Source organism: Fundulus heteroclitus, unplaced genomic scaffold (genome assembly GCF_011125445.2).
Source record: "Fundulus heteroclitus isolate FHET01 unplaced genomic scaffold, MU-UCD_Fhet_4.1 scaffold_57, whole genome shotgun sequence".
Classification (NCBI taxonomy): domain Eukaryota; kingdom Metazoa; phylum Chordata; class Actinopteri; order Cyprinodontiformes; family Fundulidae; genus Fundulus; species Fundulus heteroclitus.
The window spans coordinates 26220-46305 of NW_023397000.1; the positions used below are offsets into that span (position 1 = coordinate 26220).

At 45.1% G+C, this 20086-nt stretch overlaps 1 protein-coding gene across 2 annotated transcripts in view; it reads right to left on the reverse strand.

The window, feature by feature from the left end:
* Positions 1-10700: 10700 nt before the first annotated feature.
* Positions 10701-20086, reverse strand: part of mtfmt (mitochondrial methionyl-tRNA formyltransferase) — a gene marked incomplete in the record, with an annotated part of 49352 nt that continues 39966 nt past the window's right edge. The window contains 1 exon segment of one of the 2 annotated variants that reach the window (XM_036133087.1): positions 10701-10768. In XM_036133087.1, coding sequence (XP_035988980.1) covers positions 10718-10768 — 51 coding nt within the window. 2 annotated transcript variants of the gene reach the window in all.

Genomic DNA, 20086 nt, shown 5'->3' on the forward strand with positions numbered 1-20086 from the left:
CCCCGCTCAGCACACGGTAAAATGAGCTCAGAGACGCTTTCACTTGTTGATTAAACAGAATTTTCTCAACAGCAAACTTTTCAGGGTGGTCAATGAGGCTTGTGCTGTGAGTGATATAATGCCTTATTTGCAAGAAACGATAGAAATCCTGTTTGGAGAGCTTGTAAATGTTTGCAAGCTGTTCAAATGACATTAACTTATTGTTATGGTTGAGTTTTGGTTTGGCTTTGTTTTTCTGTTATTTTCATTTTTTCATCTCTTATGGGTTAGGTTTGACTTTATTTATTGTTAGTTTTCAGTCATCAGTTATTTTCTGTCAATTTTCACTTCACCTCCTCAGCAGTCAGTCACACCTGATAATCATTTACCAGTCAATTAGCCAGACCCTTGTTCCACCTGTGAAGTGCTCTATTTAAACCTCCCTCTGCCTTCAGTTCAGCACTGGGCCGTCATCATTCCACACCTCTCCATGCCAGTCCCTGTTTTTGCCTTGGAAGATTTGTTTTTCTTGTTTAAGATTAGTCCTGCCAGTTTTCTATAGACTCTTACTTTGCTGTTTGTCCCTGGAGAAGTTCTGCTCTGTGTCCTGGTGTCTCCAGAGAACTGCTAACTGGACTAGCCGCCCTGGAGAAGCTCAGCTCTGTGCCCTGGTGTCTCCAACGAACTGCTAACCTGTTGTGGCTACGGGGCCTGCTAGCCGAGCAGTACTAAGCTTTCCCTGCTGCCTGGATAATCGTGACTCTCTCTCACTCCGGGCCGTCAGCTCCTGCCATCACATACATCCCTGACCTTCTGCAGTCCTGAACCTCCGGTCTTCATTACTCACCACCCAGCATACTTCCTTCAATAAAGACTCAAACTTTTAGTCCCGTGTGTGCGTCCTGAGTTCATCGGTAAACAAAACCCTGACACTTATGATCTGCAAATAGGTCACTAAGGGATCTTATGTTCTTGTTAGACCATTGTCGAAAACCAGGGTCCGAGGAGCCTGGGGGAAAAGCAGGATTATTTATTATTGGGGTAAAAATGGATGTAATATTTGATCTTCTCTCAAGGCGCCGGGTAATTCGCCATGCTTTTAGAGTATTGATTGTTACATGATTTGCACAGAGGGTTTTGATTTCTGTAAAATTATTAAAAAACAGGTCGCTTAGTCTGCAGTGTGACAGTGCTGTCTCAATGTCCATCCAAATTGAGGTTTTACCCGTGACACATTCTTGTACAAATCTCAAATGGGCGCAAAGCTGGTAAATTTTAATATTAGGCAGATCTAGGCCGCCCCTCGTGCTTGGTAGATGTAACACAGCCAACTTAAGCCTGGGTCTGCGCTTGCTCCAGATAAAAGTGCTAAGCCAACCATCTATATCCTTCAACACCCTTTTAGAAAACAACACAGGAATCATTTGGATAGGATACAATGGCCTAGGTAGGACATTCATTTTGACCAGAGCAATGCGTCCCAGGAAGGAAATGGGAAGTGACATCCATAGCTCTAGGTCCTGTTTAATTTTACAAAATAGTGGGGGAAAGTTGGCTTTATAGGAGGTGTAATAAATGGTATTGTTGAGAGGATGCCGAGCGGCATTGCCTCAGATTTAGTTAGGTTAGTCTTGTAACCGAACAAACAAATCGGTCGATCACATTGAGAAGGTCGGGTATAGATGTTTCAGGGTCAGTTAGAAGGATCAGAATATCATCCGCGTATAAGGTTATTTTGTGACACAGCTGTCTAGTCTCCAAACCACGTATCGTGGGCGTCGTCCTAATGGCCTCTGCAAGTGGCTCTATAGCCAAAACAAATAAGAGAGGCGATAAAGGGCAGCCCTGCATCACTCCCCTATGAGTATTAATTCAGACTTGAGTCCATTAGTTAAAACTGCTGCCTGTGGTTCAGAAAAATATAATCCTAATCCATTTTATAAAATTTACCCCCAATCCAAATTTGTCCAGTGTATAGAGTAAGAAAGATCATTCAATTCGGTCAAAAGCCTTCTCTGCGTCTAGAGAAAGCACCAGACCACTAATAGAGTTCTGCTTGAAAGCTAGGATAGCATTCAACAAGCGTCTTACATTGGAAGCTGAGCTCCGACCCTTTACAAAACCTGTCTGGTCTTCTTTTACCAATGCTGGCAATAACTTTTCCAACCGAGTGGCCAGGATCTTAGACAGCAGCTTCCTATCTACATTTAGAAGAGCTATGGGCCTATACAGGATCCGCATAAGTCAGAACACTTCCCCTTTTTTAGGATTAAAGATAGATTGGCCTCCTTTAATGTCTGAGGGAATACTCCTGTAGTAAAGGAGTGGTTGAACATGTCAAGAAGAAGGTCTGCTAGAATATTTTGAAAATGTTTGTAAAATTCGGAACAGAATCCGTCAGAGCCTGGTGATTTCCCATTTTGTAATGCTTTGATAGCTTTAATCACTTCAGTTTTAGTTATGGGGCTATTGAGGGCAGTTCTATGCTCTTCTGACAGACGTGGTAAATCTATCTTAGCAAAGAAGTTGTCCATGAGCTGCCCTTGCTCCCGATTTTGATCAGAAGAGTAGAGGTTTTCATAAAAAGTCCTAAAACAAATATTTATTAATTTATTTCCGTATACCTTGTGGCCATCTTTGTCTGTAATAGCAGCAATAATTTGGGATTCTGCGCGTTTTTTCACATAATATGCCAGGCATTTGCCTGCTTTGTCTCCATGTTCATAAAACCTCTGTCTTGCGTATTTAATTTTCTTTTCTGCTTCTCTGGTAAGAAGGCAATTTAAAGCTGTTCTAAATGTCGTGATTTATTGCCACAATGATAGTGATGGAGAGGTTATGTATACTTTTTCTTTATCAGCCAATTCACTCTCTAAAGATTTTTGTTTCTCCTGTCTTTTGCGGTTCTTTGTTGCAGAGTACGAAATAATTAACCCTCTGGCATAGGCTTTACATTTTTCCCACAAGACAAAGGCGTTGCTGGCAGATGGAGCATTAATTTCAAAAAACATTTTAAGTTCATTAGAAAGGTTGGAGGTTAATTTCTCGTCTTTAAGAATAGTGGTGTTGAATCTCCAGTGGCGAGAATGATATAACTCTGTTTTAAGATGAAGTTCCAAAATTACTCTTGCGTGGTCAGAGATAATTATACTGGTTATGTCGCATGATAAAACTGACTGTAAGGTGGTTTTTGGGAGAAGAAAGTAATCAATCCTAGTTTGACATTTATGTAGGGAGGAAAATAATGTATATTTTTTACCAAAGGGGTGGGTGCATCTCCAAGCGTCTATAAACCCGAGCTCCTCACACAGAGCACGGATCGCATTGGCCTCAAAGTTCCTTTGATTATCACATAGCGACCACTCCGGTTCTTAACGCTGTCAGATACTATAAGAGGTAGATTCTTCCTTATCAACACTGCTACACCCCTGCTTCTCGATGTGAACGACGAGAAGAACACTTGGACAAATGGCCCTTGTTACAACTTTAAATGCTCTTTAATATCATCAAGATGTGTCTCTTGTAACATAGCAACATCTATGTCATCTTTCCTTATGCATGTAATTATTTTTCTCCGCTGTGGACACCCTGTACATTCCAGGTGCATACCCGTAACTTATTCATTATTAGTATTATTAATGATCCAGACAAAACATATTAAGACATGTGAACCACCATGCACTGAGTAAGAGTTGAGTAAGTGAACAAAGAGAAATAAAGAGAAGTGATACAAAGATCTGTACAACAAAACATTTAACAAACAACAGTTTGGCAACAACCCTACTAAACATGTAGAGAAAAACTTCCTTCTCCTGCCTGCCGCTGGGAGCCGGCAGGAGCAACAAGCGCTCACCGCGCATCTCCTCATAGGCATAAACACACTATAGTTCGCTAAGCACACGGCAGAGCAGAATTGAACATTACTTTTCACCTCGTTATTATAAGTAGCAGGAGGGAGAAAAAAAAAAGAAAAACACCAGGCACGGCATTGCCCTTCTGAGTTCAACTGATACTCACACCGTTCCATAGGGCACTATTCGAACGCGGTGCTGGGAAAAAATAAATCTGGTGTTTACAGATGTTTAGGGCAGCGATTCCACGTAAGTCGCGGCTGCCTCCGGTGTGTCAAATCTCTTCACTGTACTGTTGATAGACAGCTTCAGAATAGCGGGGTAAAGAAGGGCATAGTCCACATTCTTCCTCCTGAGGGAAACATTCACCTCATCAAAAGCCTTGCGTTTCCTGGCCACCGCCCCCGAATAATCGTTGAAGAAGGAAACTTTAATCCGGTCCGCTGGCTGATTCGGCTCCGTAGCGAGGCGCTGAGCTGCCGTCATCACTCGTTGTTTATCAGCGAAGTTGTGAAGTTTCATGATGATGGGTCTGGCGCGTTGGTTAGTGCCAGGTCTCGGTGCTAGGGAGTGGTGAGCGCGGTCAACCTTAATCTTCCCGGATTTTGTTGGTAGATTGAGATGGGAGGGGAGCCACGTCTCCATGAAAGTGTCTAGGTCTTTCCCCTCCGTGCCCTCGGACAGTCCAACCAATTGAAGATTGCATCTGCGGCTGTGGTTCTCCAGGTCATCAATATGATCTGCCATGTCGGATGTTTGTTTCTCAAGTTTCACCACTTTAGCCTGCAGCGCGTCCATCGTGTCTTCCACGCTCGAGATCCGTGTCTCAGCCTCCCCGACGCGCGTCGCCAGGGCCTGCATCTGGGACGTTTGTTCGCGTATAGCAACTAACACAGTGTTGACTTTGGCGTCCAGTAACTTTGTGATGTTATCCGTTATTTTGCTCAAAGCCAAAAGGATATTTGGGTCGACGTCACTCTCATATTCTGCGACTTCAGCAGCGGCATCCATTTTGTTAGTATTTTGGGGTTCTACAGCAGTAGGCCCCGAAGCATCGCTGGCTTGATCCCCCTAAGCAATATTTCTCTTAGATTTGACACGAGGCATTTTCAAAAAGTAGTCGGTCAGGCTTATCATAGAGCTACTCCCGCGCACATTTAAAACGTTTTACCAGGTGAACACGTGTTTTAGACGGATATTTCAGCTAACTCCACCGGAGCTCAGCAGACGAGGTGCTCACACTACGACGCCATCTTGCCAATCCCGACAATGTCTTTTGCTTTGTTGACAGTCAGGATCAAATTGTTTATTGTCGTATCAGTCTGTTGTGGGAAATAACAATAACTGATCTCGGAGTTACTTATTAAAGGGGGGCATGAGATCCTTGTATAAAGTATTTTATATAGTTGATATTGGTGCGAATATAAGTTCTCCACAGAGTTTAATTTAAAAAAGAAGTTACCAATTTGTAGGGGGTTGTTTTGGCAGGCCAGATTTCCTTCCTGAGTAAAAGGGTTGGGTACGTAATGATATGTGGCTCTAACAAGTTGACTTCACTCTGATTGGTAACAGCCATATTTGGGAAACTGGTCAAACACGCCCACACACGTCCTTGCCCCCTCCATCCACAGCTCTCTTCTTGGCGCAACACACTGTCAAGAAGACGGGGCCCCAGGGGGCAGGGCGCCCCTGGGGCCTCTGGCCCTCAGGGCCCATGGCCGGGACCACTTCAGCGGGGCTAGCTGCCGGCGGAGCCCACGGGCTCGTCCCCGCGGCTCTTGAGGGCGTCGGCATTGCGGTGGCTGGGGGATTTCCTCGGGGTCGTCTCTGCTCCTTCCTTGGGGGGGGGGGGGGGGGGGGGGTGGTTGCAGATATCCTGTGTCGGCCCCTCCTGGGCGACCTGCTTTAGGGACCCCTTTGGGAGTCCGGGGTAACGGGTCCCCTGACGCCTGCCTCTGTGCCCAGGGAAGGTGGGTCTTCGGTTCTCCACAATCACTATCAAGCTATTTCTGGATAATTTTCACCTAAACTACTGTACTCTCACATCTCCCACAGGTGCTGGGTCCCAGGTATTAAGTGTTCACTTATATACAGTAATCTTATAATTTATTTATTTATGTTCTTTAACTTTCTTTTTTCAAGTATCACATTACACATGTCAGCTTACATAATAATATATATGATTTAGCAATGGCATCTAGGTGTTATTCGATTGTATCTGTTGCTTTATGTCTGTTGGTTGTGCTGTTCTTTTTGCATCTCTCTTTCCAGGTGATGGAGCAGACGGAGAACGTTTTATCATTCTCTCCCTTTTATCTCTTCTTTCTTTCACCTCTTCTCTTTCTTTCTTTTTTTCTCTTCTTGCTCTTCCTTTACTCTCCCATTGTCATGTCCATATAATTTGAAATTCTCCTTGCAGGAATCATAATAAAGCTATTTACAAGCATAAATCAAGTGGAGCACTATGGCGAAAGCTGTACGCTCCACTTGTAAAAGCAAAATCTGTCGAGCTCTATCTGGCATTGAGACATCAATTCCAATTGCCATATTGCTAGACAGGACACTGGGGAAAAAAATAAATAAACAAAAATAAAAAAATCTATTATTGTTTTATGACTAGTGGAGGCAATTGTGTTACAGGATGTAAGACAGGTGAGGTCAAGCTGACCAAAGCTTTAATCTGGCACCACAATTCTTTATCTACACAATGGGACCGAAGTCCACGATTCACGGCAGCAGTGAAGTGAGCTTTCAGTGATGACTGTGGCGGAGAGCTTGCTGCACTGCTGCTTCAGACAGTCCTTTTACGTTGATCAGACGAGACTTTCTTTTTTTTCAGAAGTTAAAAAACATTCAGGAAACATTGTGAAAAGCATTTGCTTGATTGTGTGCTCTGACTGGAGAATATGAATTACGTAGAAAGATACTCTACACAGAAAGATAAGCCGCTTCCTTATCTGACCGTTTTTGAGCAAAGACACAGGGCTCCAGATCATCTGGTACCCGCTCTTCATCAGTGCACAACAGGTCATATTATAACCCCCCGGAAAAAAAACACACAAAAAAATTCAATTTGTTGTCATGGGCCCGTTAAATAAGAAGGTAACTTTAATTCCATCAAGATCCAGAATTTCATTGAGAACCAGACCAGAGATAAAGTAATCACACCCTTGGCTTGGATGCAGCATGCAGCCCTTCTGTTCCCAGCTCTGGTCTCCTTGGAATCTGAGGCTACCGCCTCGTGCACATTACTATACAGGGCAGCAGCTTTCACCATGAAGACATAACAAAAACAACTCATAATCCAAACATTAACAATCCCACACCGAAAATATGCAAGCATTGACCTCGACAGACCAGGGGAGAGTGTAGCCGATAGCAGGCCCCTGTTTCCTCCCTTATACAGCTGCTCACATGTTTTAAACGAGCTAGGTCACAGGTGACCTTAGAACCCATGCTGTAATTTTCCATTCACACCCTGTCCTTTGATTACAAAGATATTATATGTGATCAATCTTCAACAGTAAAATTCTTTATCACAGGAATATATGTAGAAAAAATAAAATAGAAAATCCAAATTTTAATGTAATGCTTTTGTCACTATTTTGTGGTTGTAGATCTTATTTGATTTTGCCTTAAGCATTAAATAAACCCGAAGCTGTCTGAGCCTAATTTGGATCATTACTTTGGTTTCCCCCAGGTAGTTCTATTTTATTTTATTTTAATCCATCGTATTGTCAATTTAAAATTTTATTTGAGATTCTTATTGGCTTTACTCCTTACTTTTTTGTAATTTTAAATGGTTTTGCTGATTTCTTGACTATTTTGTAATTTTTTAGTGTGCTGAAAAAAGATTTAACTGTCACTTAACTTACTTTGGCTGAATAATCTTCACTCCGTCCGTCCGTCCGTCCGTCTTCTTCCGCTTATCCGGGGTCGGGTCGCGGGGGTAGCAGCTTCAGTAGGGAGGCCCAGACGTCCCTCTCCCCAGCCACTTGGGCCAGCTCCTCAGGAGGAATCCCAAGGCGTTCCCAGGCCAGCCGGGAGACATAGTCCCGCCAGCGTATCCTGGGTCTTCCCCTGGGCCTCCTCCCGGTGGGACGTGCCCGGAAAACCTCACCAGGGAGGCGTCCAGGAGGCATCCTAACCAGATGCCCGAGCCACCTCAACTGGCTCCTCTCGACGTGGAGGAGCAGCGGCTCTACTCTGAGTCCTCCCCGGATGACTGAGCTCCTCACCCTATCTCTAAGGGAGAGCCCAGACACACTACGGAGAAAACTCATTTCAGCCGCTTGTATCCGGGATCTCGTTCTTTCGGTCACGACCCAAAGCTCGTGACCATAGATGAGGGTAGGAACGTAGATCGACCGGTAAATCGAGAGCTTCGCCTTTTGGCTCAGCTCTCTCTTCACCACAACGGATCGGTACAGCGCCCGCTTCACAGCAGACGCTGCACCAATCCGCCTGTCGATCTCCCGCTCCATCTTCCCCTCATTCGTGAACAAGACCCCAAGATACTTGAACTCCTCCACTAGGGGCAGGACATCCTCCCCAACCCGGAGAAGGCACTCTACCCTTTTCCGGTTCAAGACCATGGTCTCGGATTTGGAGGCACTGATTTTCATCCCGGCCGCTTCGCACTCGGCTGCGGACCGCTCCAGTTAGAGCTGTAGATCACGCCCTGATGAAGCCAATAGGACCACGTCATCTGCGAATAGCAGAGACGCAATCCTAAGGCCACCAAAACGGATCCCCTCAACACCTTGGCTGCGCCTAGAAATTCTGTCCATAAAAGTTATGAACAGAATCGGTGACAAAGGGCAACCTTGGCGGAGTCCAACTCTCACCGGAAACGAGTCCGACTTACTGCCGGCAATGCGGACCAGACTCTGACACCGGTCGTACAGAGACCTGACAGCCCTTACTAAAGGGTCCGGTACTCCATACTCCCGGAGTACCCCCCACAGGATCCCCCGGGGGACACGGTCGAATGCCTTCTCCAGATCCACAAAGCACATGTAGACTGGTTGGGCAAACTCCCATGCCCCCTCAAGAATCCTGCTGAGGGTATAGAGCTGGTCCAGTGTTCCACGGCCAGGACGAAAACCACACTGCTCTTCCTGAATCCGAGATTCGACTATCCGACGGACCCTCCTTTCCAGAACCCCTGAATAGACCTTACCAGGGAGGCTTAAGAGTGTGATTCCTCTGTAGTTGGAACACACCCTCCGGTCCCCCTTTTTAAATAGGGGGACCACCACCCCAGTCTGCCAGTCCAGAGGAACTGCCCCCGATGTCCACGCAATGTTGCAGAGCCGCGTTAACCAACACAGCCCCACAACATCCAGAGCCTTAAGGTACTCAGGGCGAATCTCATCCACCCCCGGGGCCTTGCCACCGAGGACCTTTTTAACAACCTCGGCAACCTCAGCACCAGAGATGGGAGAACCCGACCCAGACTCTGCTTCCTCAATGGAAGACGTGTTGGTGGGTTTAAGGAGGTCTTCGAAGTATTCCGCCCACCGACGCACGACGTCCCGAGTCGAGGTCAGCAGTACACCACCCCCACTGTAAACAGTGTTGGTACTGCACTGCTTCCCCCTCCTGAGACGCCGGATAGTGGACCAGAATCGCTTCGAAGCCGTACAGAAGTCTTTCTCCATGGCCTCTCCGAACTCTTCCCACGCCCGAGTTTTTGCCTCGGCGACTAGCCGAGCTGCCTGCCGCTTTGACTGCCGGTACACATCAGCTGCTTCCGGAGTCCCACAGGCCAAAAAAGCCCGGTAGGACTCCTTCTTCAGCTTGACGGCTTCCCTCACCGCTGGTGTCCACCAGCGGGTTCGAGGGTTGCCGCCGCGACATGCACCGACAACCTTGCGGCCACAGCTCCAACTAGCCGCCTCAACAATAGAGGCGTGGAACATGGTCCATTCAGACTCAATGTCCCCCGCCTCCCTCGGGACGTGTTTAAAGTTCTCCCGGAGGTGGGAGTTTAAGCTCCGCCTCACAGGGGACTCTGCCAGACGTTCCCAGCAAACCCTCACAGTGCGTTTGGGCCTGCCCGGTCGGACCGGCTTCCTCCCCCGCCATCGGAGCCAACTCACCACCAGGTAGTGGTCGGTGGAGAGCTCCGCCCCTCTCTTCACCCGAGTGTCCAAGACATACGGCCGCAGGTCAGATGAAACGACAACAAAGTCGATCATTGAACTGCGACCTAGGGTGTCCTGGTGCCAAGAGCACATATGGACACCCTTATGCTTGAACATGGTGTTTGTGATGGACAATCCATGACGAGCACAGAAGTCCAACAACAAAACACCACTCGAGTTCAGATCAGGTGGGCCATTCCTCCCAACCACGCCCCTCCAGGTCCCACTGTCATTGCCCACGTGAGCGTTGAAGTCCCCCAGCAAAACGAGGGAGTCCCCAGGAGGGGCACTCTCCAGTACCCCTTCCAAGGACTCCAAAAAGGGTGGATAATCTGAACTGCTGTTTGGCGCATAAGCGCAAACAACAGTCAGAACCCGTCCCCCCACACGAATGCGGAGGGAGGCCACCCTCTCGTTCACCGGGGAAAACCCCAACGTGCAGGCACCGAAATGGGGGGCAACCAGTATGCCAACCCCAGCTCGGCGCCTCTCACCATGGGCAACTCCAGAGTGGAAGAATGTCCAGCCCCTCTCAAGGAGACTGGTTCCGGAGCCAGAGCGGTGCGTCGAGGTGAGTCCGACTATCTCTAGTCGGAACCTCTCAACCTCGTGCACAAGCTCAGGCTCCTTCCCCACCAGAGAGGTGACATTCCACGTCCCAAGAGCCAGCTTCTGCAGCCGAGGATCGGAACGCCAAGGTCCCCGCCCTTGGCGTAATCTTCACTCGTCATCTTGAATTTAGCTATGCAACGTCCTTGTCTCTCTTGACTTGACGACCTGAGCGACACTCTCCAAAGGGTGGAGGTGGGGGGAGACGGTATATAATTTGTCTGTTGTTCCGATTTGAAACATTAGGTGTCTTTATTGCTCCTTTAACTTCTATTAGTTATTTACTAGTTATTAACTGTGTTTGAACTGATACTAGACATATACTGGTTAGCACAAATGTATCCTCAAGGTCTTCTCTCTACTACGAGTCAAACTGTTACAAATATTATGTCCCTTTTCTGTTTGTACCTAATCTATTTAGGTTGGAATGGTCTGGTCAGTTCAACACAATTTGATTCATTTTCCAATATAATTGAGTAGTTTCTCAACAAGGCGGGATCTTTAATAGCAAGACAGCCCCACAGTTATATACATGAACACAACAACAGAATAGACTGCTGCTATGTTTGTGGCTGTTGTCAGACTCCCTGGGGCTGCCGAGAAGTGAGTGGCTAACCAGTCACCTCTGCAAGCCACCACAGCTCTTCTTCACTTCCTGCCTGAGGCAAAAGGAGGACAGAGGCTGGCCTTTTTTCATGTGGCCTCACGAGGCCGAAAGACAGAAGCCAGCACAGGGAAGAAATCCTTCTTCGCCCGGAGGACATGACCTGGGAAATCAGAGTTAAGTCTGCTGTCTTAACTTCATCGTCAGGCGCAGGAGGAAAGAATCCCTCCATGCCAAAAACAGCTTTGTTTATTTCTCCTCAGCTGATACAGGAAAGGTGACTTAAGACAGCGAGGATCAGCCTCCATTACCCTCTTCCCACACTGAGAGAAAGAGGGAGCTGAAATCGATCCCGAAAACGTTTCAGCTGGTTTGTTGCTATATGTTTGCTGCTGCTAGGCAGCAGAGCCGCAGGCTAGCCAGCTGCTGAAAAGACCAACGATTTTCCCTGTTTTTCCACTGCTCCCTTCCTTGGATGGCCAAAGTGGACCGGACTCACACGAGGCACCGGCAGGTTCGGGAGATGAACCAGAGGGAAAGGTTACATAGTCATTTGGAAATGTTTGTGTAATGCACACATGGTGTTTTTAAGCACCAAGAGCTAACGGGTTTAGCTCATGCTAGCATTCGGTACCATGTCATTGCCGATATGATTATCGCCACAGGGGTTTCATACACTGATGGTATATTAATGTTTATGTTAAGCGGCTCACTCATTATGACTGAAAATAAAGATGAAGTCTTTAAAGTTAATGCCAAAAATCTGCTAGCCAAAGTGCTATTAGCTTCTGGTAACTTCCGGTTCCGGGCATTCAAAAAGGGCTTGTTTTAAAGCATAAGGCTTGTACGTTTCGCTTCGCCATCGTTCGATAGTGCTATGAGCCTTACTCCCGGATTAATATTGAATATTAATGTCAATTTAAAGGCATTTTGTTTAACTTTAGGAGTAACAGATTGTAGTGACCGAACGCTGCAGCGACCCCTAGCTCCCGGAGTTAGAAGCACATTAATAAAATTGAGCGTCCCTAAAGTAATGATCTTACTGAGCAAATCATTCTTTAAAAATGCTATTTCCTCAAATAATGTTTTGTGCAACTCATGATCTGCATTGTGAATGGGTTGAAACGCATTCCAAAAGTTGTTCTGAATTAGTTAAACTAATTTAACCTTGAAGTTCAGGAAGCTTTAACAAGCATGCCCAATAAAAAGGCTCCAGGCCCAGATGGATTCCCTACTGAGTTTTATAAGGAGTTCTGGAGTATTCTGGCACCAACGTTTCACACAATGTTGCAAGAAATTCAGGAAAATGGCAGATTTCCAGCTAATATGAACTCTGCCTCCATCAGTCTTCTGCTTAAGCCAGACAAAGATCCTATGTTGCCCACCAGCTATCGCCCCATATCCTTAATCAACGTGGATATCAAAATAATATGTAAAGCTTTTGCAAAACGATTAGATAAAGTCACTCCTTTCATAATCCACCCAGACCAAACTGGCTTTATCAGAGGAAGGCAGTCATCCACAAATACACGCAGATTACTTAATTTAATAGATTATTCCTACAGTACAAATAATAAAACTATTATAATGTCCTTAGATGCAGAAAAAGCATTTGATAGAGTAAATTGGAATTTTTTATTCGCTACTCTGCATAAATTTGGTTTTGGCAATTTTTTTATAAATTGGTTAAAAATTTTATACAGCTCTCCTACAGCCTGTGTCAGGACAAACAATCAAACATCTTCCAGCTTTTGTCTCCAGAGGGGCACTAGGCAAGGATGCCCACTTTCCCCCTCACTTTTTGCCATTTTTATTGAACCTCTAGCAGCAACAATTAGACAAACAAAGGTTATTAAAGGTATAAAATGCATGAATATAGAGCATAAGATTAGTCTTTATGCTGATGATGTATTACTCTATCTTCAGCACTCAAACTCTTCCCTCTCTCAAGTAATTAGATTACTAGAATCCTTCTCAAAGGTTTCTGATTACTCTATAAACTGGTCTAAATCTACGGTACTGCCAATTAATTGCTCTTTCCAAAACCCCCTAGATTTACATTTGCGCTCAGGAAACATCACATATTTGGGTATCACTGTGTCGTCTAAACTTGCGGATTGAGTAAAATCTAATCACATCCCACTTTTAAAAAAGATAGAAGATGACCTGGATAGATGGAAATCGCTTCCAATTTCACTCATGGGTAGGGTAGCTTCAATTAAAATGATGGTCTTACCTAGAATTAATTACTTATTTTCAATGATCCCCAATAAACCATCATCTGACTGGTTTAAATCTCTAGACTCTTCAATCTCTAAATTTCTTTGGAAAGATAAACCGCCCCGTATCAGCTTAAAGACGCTACAGAAAACTAAAGACAGAGGGGGACTAGATCTGCCTAACTTCCATAAGTACTACTTGGCAAATAGACTACAATATATCACTAAATGGATAAAGCATAATCCTTTAGACGAGCCCTGGATAGATATAGAACAGAAAATATGCAATAATATCATGATTTCAGATTTGCCGTTTATTAGCTCAAATATAAAACGGCATACATGCTTTAAAAATATCAATATCAGCTCTACTCTGACAGGATGGTGGGAGTTTCTTAAAATGACAAAGTCGTCACTTATCCCATGCAGTCGTACACCCATCTGGAACAACCCTGACATCCTACAAAATAATAATATGATAAACTTTACATACTGGAAGAATAAAGGTATTGAATATCTGGAACATTTACTTGATGGAACAGAGTTCATCAATTTTTCCAAACTAAATATGCAATATGGCATTAGTAAAAATTAATTTTTGGAATATGAACAACTTAAATCTATAATTAGAAAACAATTTAAGCATATTAAAGGTGGTTTACAAATTCCAAGTAATATATTAGAGTTCCTAGATTTAACACCTCCCCCCCCCAAACTACTGTCTAAATCATATAGGAAACTGACTAAAATAGATGATTCAATATCTCTTCCTATTATGAAATGGGAAGAGGATCTATCAGTCAACTTTGAACAAAACTTCTGGGCTCAGATATGTCTAAGAACTTTCAAATTGACTAGAAACACCAACTTACAACTAATACAATACAAAATCCTTCACAGAGTACACTACACAGGACAAAGATTATTCAAGATGGGTCTGGCACAATCTAATATCTGTCCACACTGCATAGGCACTGCATTATCATCCTGATAATTATATTCATGCGTTATGGTTATGCACACCAGTCCAGAGGTTCTGGACACAGATATGTAAGGACTTATCAAAGTGCTTGAGCTGTAAAATTACACCTTCCCAATCAGTTTGCTTGCTTGGTAATTTTGAGGAAAGCCCTCTGGGGAATAAAATAGTTTACATGGTTTTCACTGCACTATGTATCGCAAAGAAAACTATCCTCATGAATTGGAAAGTAAGGAGAATCTCAGTATCAATCAGTATAGAGATCTTTTGTTGGATCATATTAATCTTGAGACAGCATCTGCATCCACATCTGTTCGATTTCTTTGGGCTCCTTTGATTAGCACTTAGTGGAATGGGGGCGGTGGGTTGCTTCGTGCAGGGCGCAGTGGCTGGGTGGAGGGGTTCCTGGGACTCTGGGGGCACTTGGAGTGGGGCGCTTGGTGGGTCTGACTCCGGGGTCTGTTGCCCCCATCTGGGAGGAGCTAGGGAGGCCTACGGGTGGCCCACAGCACCGCTTGCGGCGCTCTTGGGGAGCTATGCGGTGACGGACGTGGGTTACTGACCTGGTAGCTGTGCTGTCGCTGGGTGGGTCCTGGGTGGGTCTGGGGGCCTGGGGTCCCTGGGGCGCGCCGCCCTCAGGCGGGGGCCCCGGCGGGGCCTCGGAGGTTCCGGGGGGTGTGCTGCTTGGGGTCTGGGCCGGTGTGCGCCCGGGTGTCTGCCCCTGCACGGGGCCTCTGGTGCGCTGGGGGGCCTCGGGGCCTGTTGAGCTGGTAGGGGGGCATGGTCATTAACATCTCAGGGCAGATGCTCTTCCCCTTCTTTGGGTTGGCACTCTGCTAGTGGGGGGAGGAGAGGGAGCGGGAGTAGTGACTTACCCAGCCTGGATGTCTAGTGTCGAATGTATGGTGAGATGTTTGAATGTTAGTGTTGGGGAGGGGTGAAATCTATGGGTGGGGTGGGGGGTTTGGTGGACGTTCTGGTGGGCTTGTGTCCAGACCCCTGTCCCGGTCCTGGTCCTATTGGAGTCAGTAGGGGAGCTGGCTCCCTGGGTTGGCTCCCCAGTCCTTTGCTCCCATCCCCGGACTCCTCCCTCTGCCTGCTCCATCACGCCGCCACACATGTAGGTCCTTGGGGAGAGGGTGTTACTGGAGGTTGCCACCTTTTGGTGACGTCCCTCTCCCCAATTTTATCATGCATTTTAGACACTTTCACTCCAAACATTTTCACAACGCACATTCATGTAGGTCACGATATGGGGGGGAGTGGGGGGAAGACGTCTGGGGGGGGGGGGGGGGGGGGGCTTATGTTGTGTGAGCCTCGCCTCGGGTGGCTCCCTTCACCCCCTCTCGCATTTAGACATTGAGGGTTCTGGGTAGTTGCTTGGAGGGGGTGCACTGGCACCAGCTTCCTTCCGGCGGGGGGGTGGGCTGTGCCGTGCACCCCCTTCGGTGCTCCCAGTTTTAAACACACCTGAGATCAACATGCAACAACACAACATCTGAGCGGGCGTAGGGAGGATCGGGGGTCTTTTGCACACCCCCAATCTCCGATCGCGGCACGGAGGCTGCTGCGGGTAGCCAGCGGCTTACCGGGTCTGGGGCTGACGCCTCTGCTCTCCCCAGGAAGGGATGGGGGGCAGGGGTGGCTAGGGTAAGGTCGGGGTGGAAGGGGGTTTATTAGGTATATAGTGGGTGAGGGGGGGCTCTGGTCGGGTGGCCCGTACGGGTCGTGTCGGCTCCCCCTCTTTGGGGGGCCTGATCCGGGGGGCGTCTGGTCCGGGGGCAGGGCCGGGGGTCGGGCACATGCAGTCGTATTGTTGAATTGTGGTGACCCCCCCCCCACTTGGGATTTTTGGATGTGAATGCTATGTGGGAATGTGTGTACAGCATCTTTTTTTTTTTCCCCAGGTTCGGGTTCGGTCCGCTCCCTCTCCCAAGAACATCTCAAGTCTCCGATAGGTGCGGAGCCCATCCCCCCACATCCTGCCCTCCTCCGTTGCGGTGGCAGGCGCCTTGGCCCTCTGGCACGTTGACGGTCCCCGGGTTTGGGGCGGGTTCCCGGGTGGGCGCCAGCCCATTCCCGGCGGTGGCTTCGCGGGGCCTGGCCCCACGGGGGGCGGCCGGGGCCCCTATCGCGATGGCGGGTCGCCCCTGGGGCCTCTGGCCCCCAGGGCCCATGGCCAGGACCACTTCAGCGCGGCCGGCTGCCGGCGGAGCCCACGGGCTCGTCCCCGCGGCTCTTGGGGGCGTCTGCATTGCGGTGGCTGGGGGATTTCCTCGGGGTCGTCTCTCCTCTTCCCTCGGGAGGGGGGTTGCAGATTTCCTGTGAGGGCCCCTCTCGGGCGCATTGCTTTGGGGGTCCCTTTGGGAGTCCGGGGTTACGGGTCCCCTGACTCCTGCCTCTGTGCTCAGGGAAGGTGGGTCTTCGGTTCTCCACAATCACTATCGAACTATTTCCTTCTGGATAATTTTCACCTAAACTAGTGCACTTTCACAAACTCCTACAGGTGCTGGGTCCCAGTTATTAAATGTTCACTTACATACAGAAAGGCTATAATCTATTTATTTATTTTCTTTTACTTTCTTTTTTAGGTATCACATTACACATGTCAGCTTAAATAATAATACATATGATTTAGCAATGGTATCAAGGTGTTACACGATTGTATCTGTTGCTTTATGTCTGTTGGTTGTGCTGTTCTTTTTGTGTCTCTTTCCAGGTGATGGAGCAGACAGAGGACGTTTTATCATTCTCTTCCCTTTATCTCTTCTTTCTTTCACCTCTTCTTTCTTTCTTTTTTTTCTCTTCTTGTTTTTCTTTTACTCTCCTACTTTCCCACTGTAGTGTCCATATAATTAGAAATTCTCCCTGCAGGAATCACAATAAGGCTATTTACATGCACAAATCAAGCGGAGCATTATGGCGAAAGCTGTTTGCTCCACTTGTGAAAGTAAAATCTGTCGAGCTCTATTTGGCATTAAGATATCAATTCTTATTGCCACATTGCTAGACAGGACACTGGGGAGAAATAAATAAATAAATAAATAATTTAACCTCAATTCACACTTTAAGATGAATTTAGGTTCTTTAACTCAAACAAAATGTTATTTCAACAAATAATGTTTTGTTTACTCAGGATTCGCATCGTGAATGATTGAAACACATGCCAAATGTTGTTCTAAATTAGTTAAGCTAATTTAACTCCATTCCATGTTCTTTAAATCAGATTCACTGAATTATTCTGATGATGATCACGACTTTTGTTTTGTCTTTTGTGTTATTTTGCATGTACATAGTTCATTATCTTAGCTTCCTTTTTTATCTTAATTTTGCTTAGTAGGATAGGATTTATTGATTATTGAATATGGTGTTAATTCAGATAAAGAGCATTATATAGTGATGTTCTCTGGATGTTTATTTCATTTCTGTTATTAAATTATTGAACTTGAAGAGAAGTTGTCACTCATTTATTCTATGTGTGTGCAAAGTTTGCTGTTAAAAGATCGCCAGTGCTCGTATCATCCCTTTGAACTATTGTCCTGATATCAGCTCTAGACAGGGTTTACACAGGAATGAGTAACCCTAATCTAATGCTTTTTAATGCCCTTTTAATGCTTGTAGAAATAATTTTAATGCCATCAACAAGTACCCACATATCTATATATATATATATACACACATATATATTGTTTATAATATATATATATATTGTTTATAATATATATATATATATATATATATATATTGTTTATAATATATATATATATATATATATATATTGTTTATAATATATATATATATATATATATATATATATATATATATATATATATATATATATATATATATGTTTTTGCTATGATTTTGTAATCTCTTTGATTCTAAGATGCATTATTAATTTTTTGTTGATTTTTTTCCCTCCGCATTGTTGCGGTTTGTATTATATAATTTTTAAATGCTGTTCTGCTCTCACTTGTCTGTACATAGTTTTGCTCCTATGTAGATAAGTGCTGTTGTCATCACATACTCTTAAAAAGTGTTAGATGGTCACTAATGAGTATCTGTTTTTTGTACAGTTTAAAGTGTCATTTGTAAATGTATTTACACATGAAGTAGGAAGCTACCCTGTTGGATCCGATTGATGATAAAAGGGATTGCAATGAGTAGTCTATGAAAATAAATATTCATCATATATCAGCGAGCGCACAGCTGGTGTTGAGCGTGGAAGTACCAAGTCACGGGCAGACACGGAACCGAGCACGAGCATAGGGGATTGAGAAGAGTTTACCAGAGTTGAGCACGCGTGATGTTTAAACGCTGAATACCTGTCTCACTGCGCGCTCAAACAAAAGACACAAATATCGCTCCAGAAGTAGGTATAGGCAATGCTGACTGAAAAATAAGTGGGTATACACCGTATACCCTGGACTACACTGTCCGACTTCATGTGAGATCGTGAAGCATTGACACGCATTGTGCAGCTTTATTTTCTTTTTACAAACACGGCAAAATCCTTCGTCATCTTTACCGTCGACAGGCTGCAGCAATGTCCCCAATTCCTCGTTTTCTATCCACTTTTGTTGAAATGTGAATTTTCCCATCATAGCTCTTTCTCCGCCTCGAGCTTATTTTCTGAACATTTTCAAAACATACAGCTTTATGATCAACCGGAAGCAGTTCAGGCGTAAACACGCGGAATCAGTTATATCTGATAATATATCTGACAAAACTGTTTTTATGAACGTATTTTTTTAGAAAAAAAAAAGGAATTTTTTTTGCCACAGATAATCACATTTAATGACTTTTAAGGCCAATTAAAGCCTTGATTTCAAAAAGAAATTTTTATTTAATAACTTTTAATGCCCCGCGGAAAACCTTGTCTAGAGCTGATACCCTCGAGACAAAACTTTAACTTTAACTTTAAACAGTGTACAATTGCACAACAGATTAGGTGTCTGTGGGTGGGCGATCGTGAACACCGCTTAAACTGCACACATATCAGAATATCACCTGTGACATTTTTAGACTTTTAGAAAAATAAAAGTTAACAAAAACATTTCTCAGCTAGTGATAATAAACTGTACTATGAAAAGCTTAAATTCAGATGCTTGAATCAATCAAGTTATCTGGTGTAACAAACAGTTTGATAGTGGATTTAACTGTAAAGGTAATCTTACTGGCAGAACAAAATTTTACTGCACATCTGAGTCCAGATGCAGTGATTTATCCTCATGGTTGCTTAAACCACAATTCTTAAATGAAAAGTCCAAAGTTATGCGCTTTCAAAATTAACTTGCAGTCCAGAGAAGTTTCATGGTCCAATATCTAACGAGACGAAATGCTTTGCATTTTCGTCTAATAAGACATTTTAATATCTTATTTTGTGCTGTGTATAACATACGTGTATCCAGATTCAACTCCTAGTTAATCTGAGGTGCCACCCTGTTCACGTGGAAAGGGGGTGATCATAAAGCTAAAATTACTCATTTCCCTTAAAAGAAAGGTGAGAAGCACAAGCTTAAAAAGCTAGTAATTCCTAAAGAAAGGTAAGCAGTCGCTACAGAGCTCGTAATTCCCAAGGTCAACTTGCGCACTTGTTTCTACACACACACAAATAATGTATGTTTAACCATAAATGCGTAGCTAGGCATGCACAGACTGGATCTTATGTTATTTTGAAAGTTTTGTCATAACTT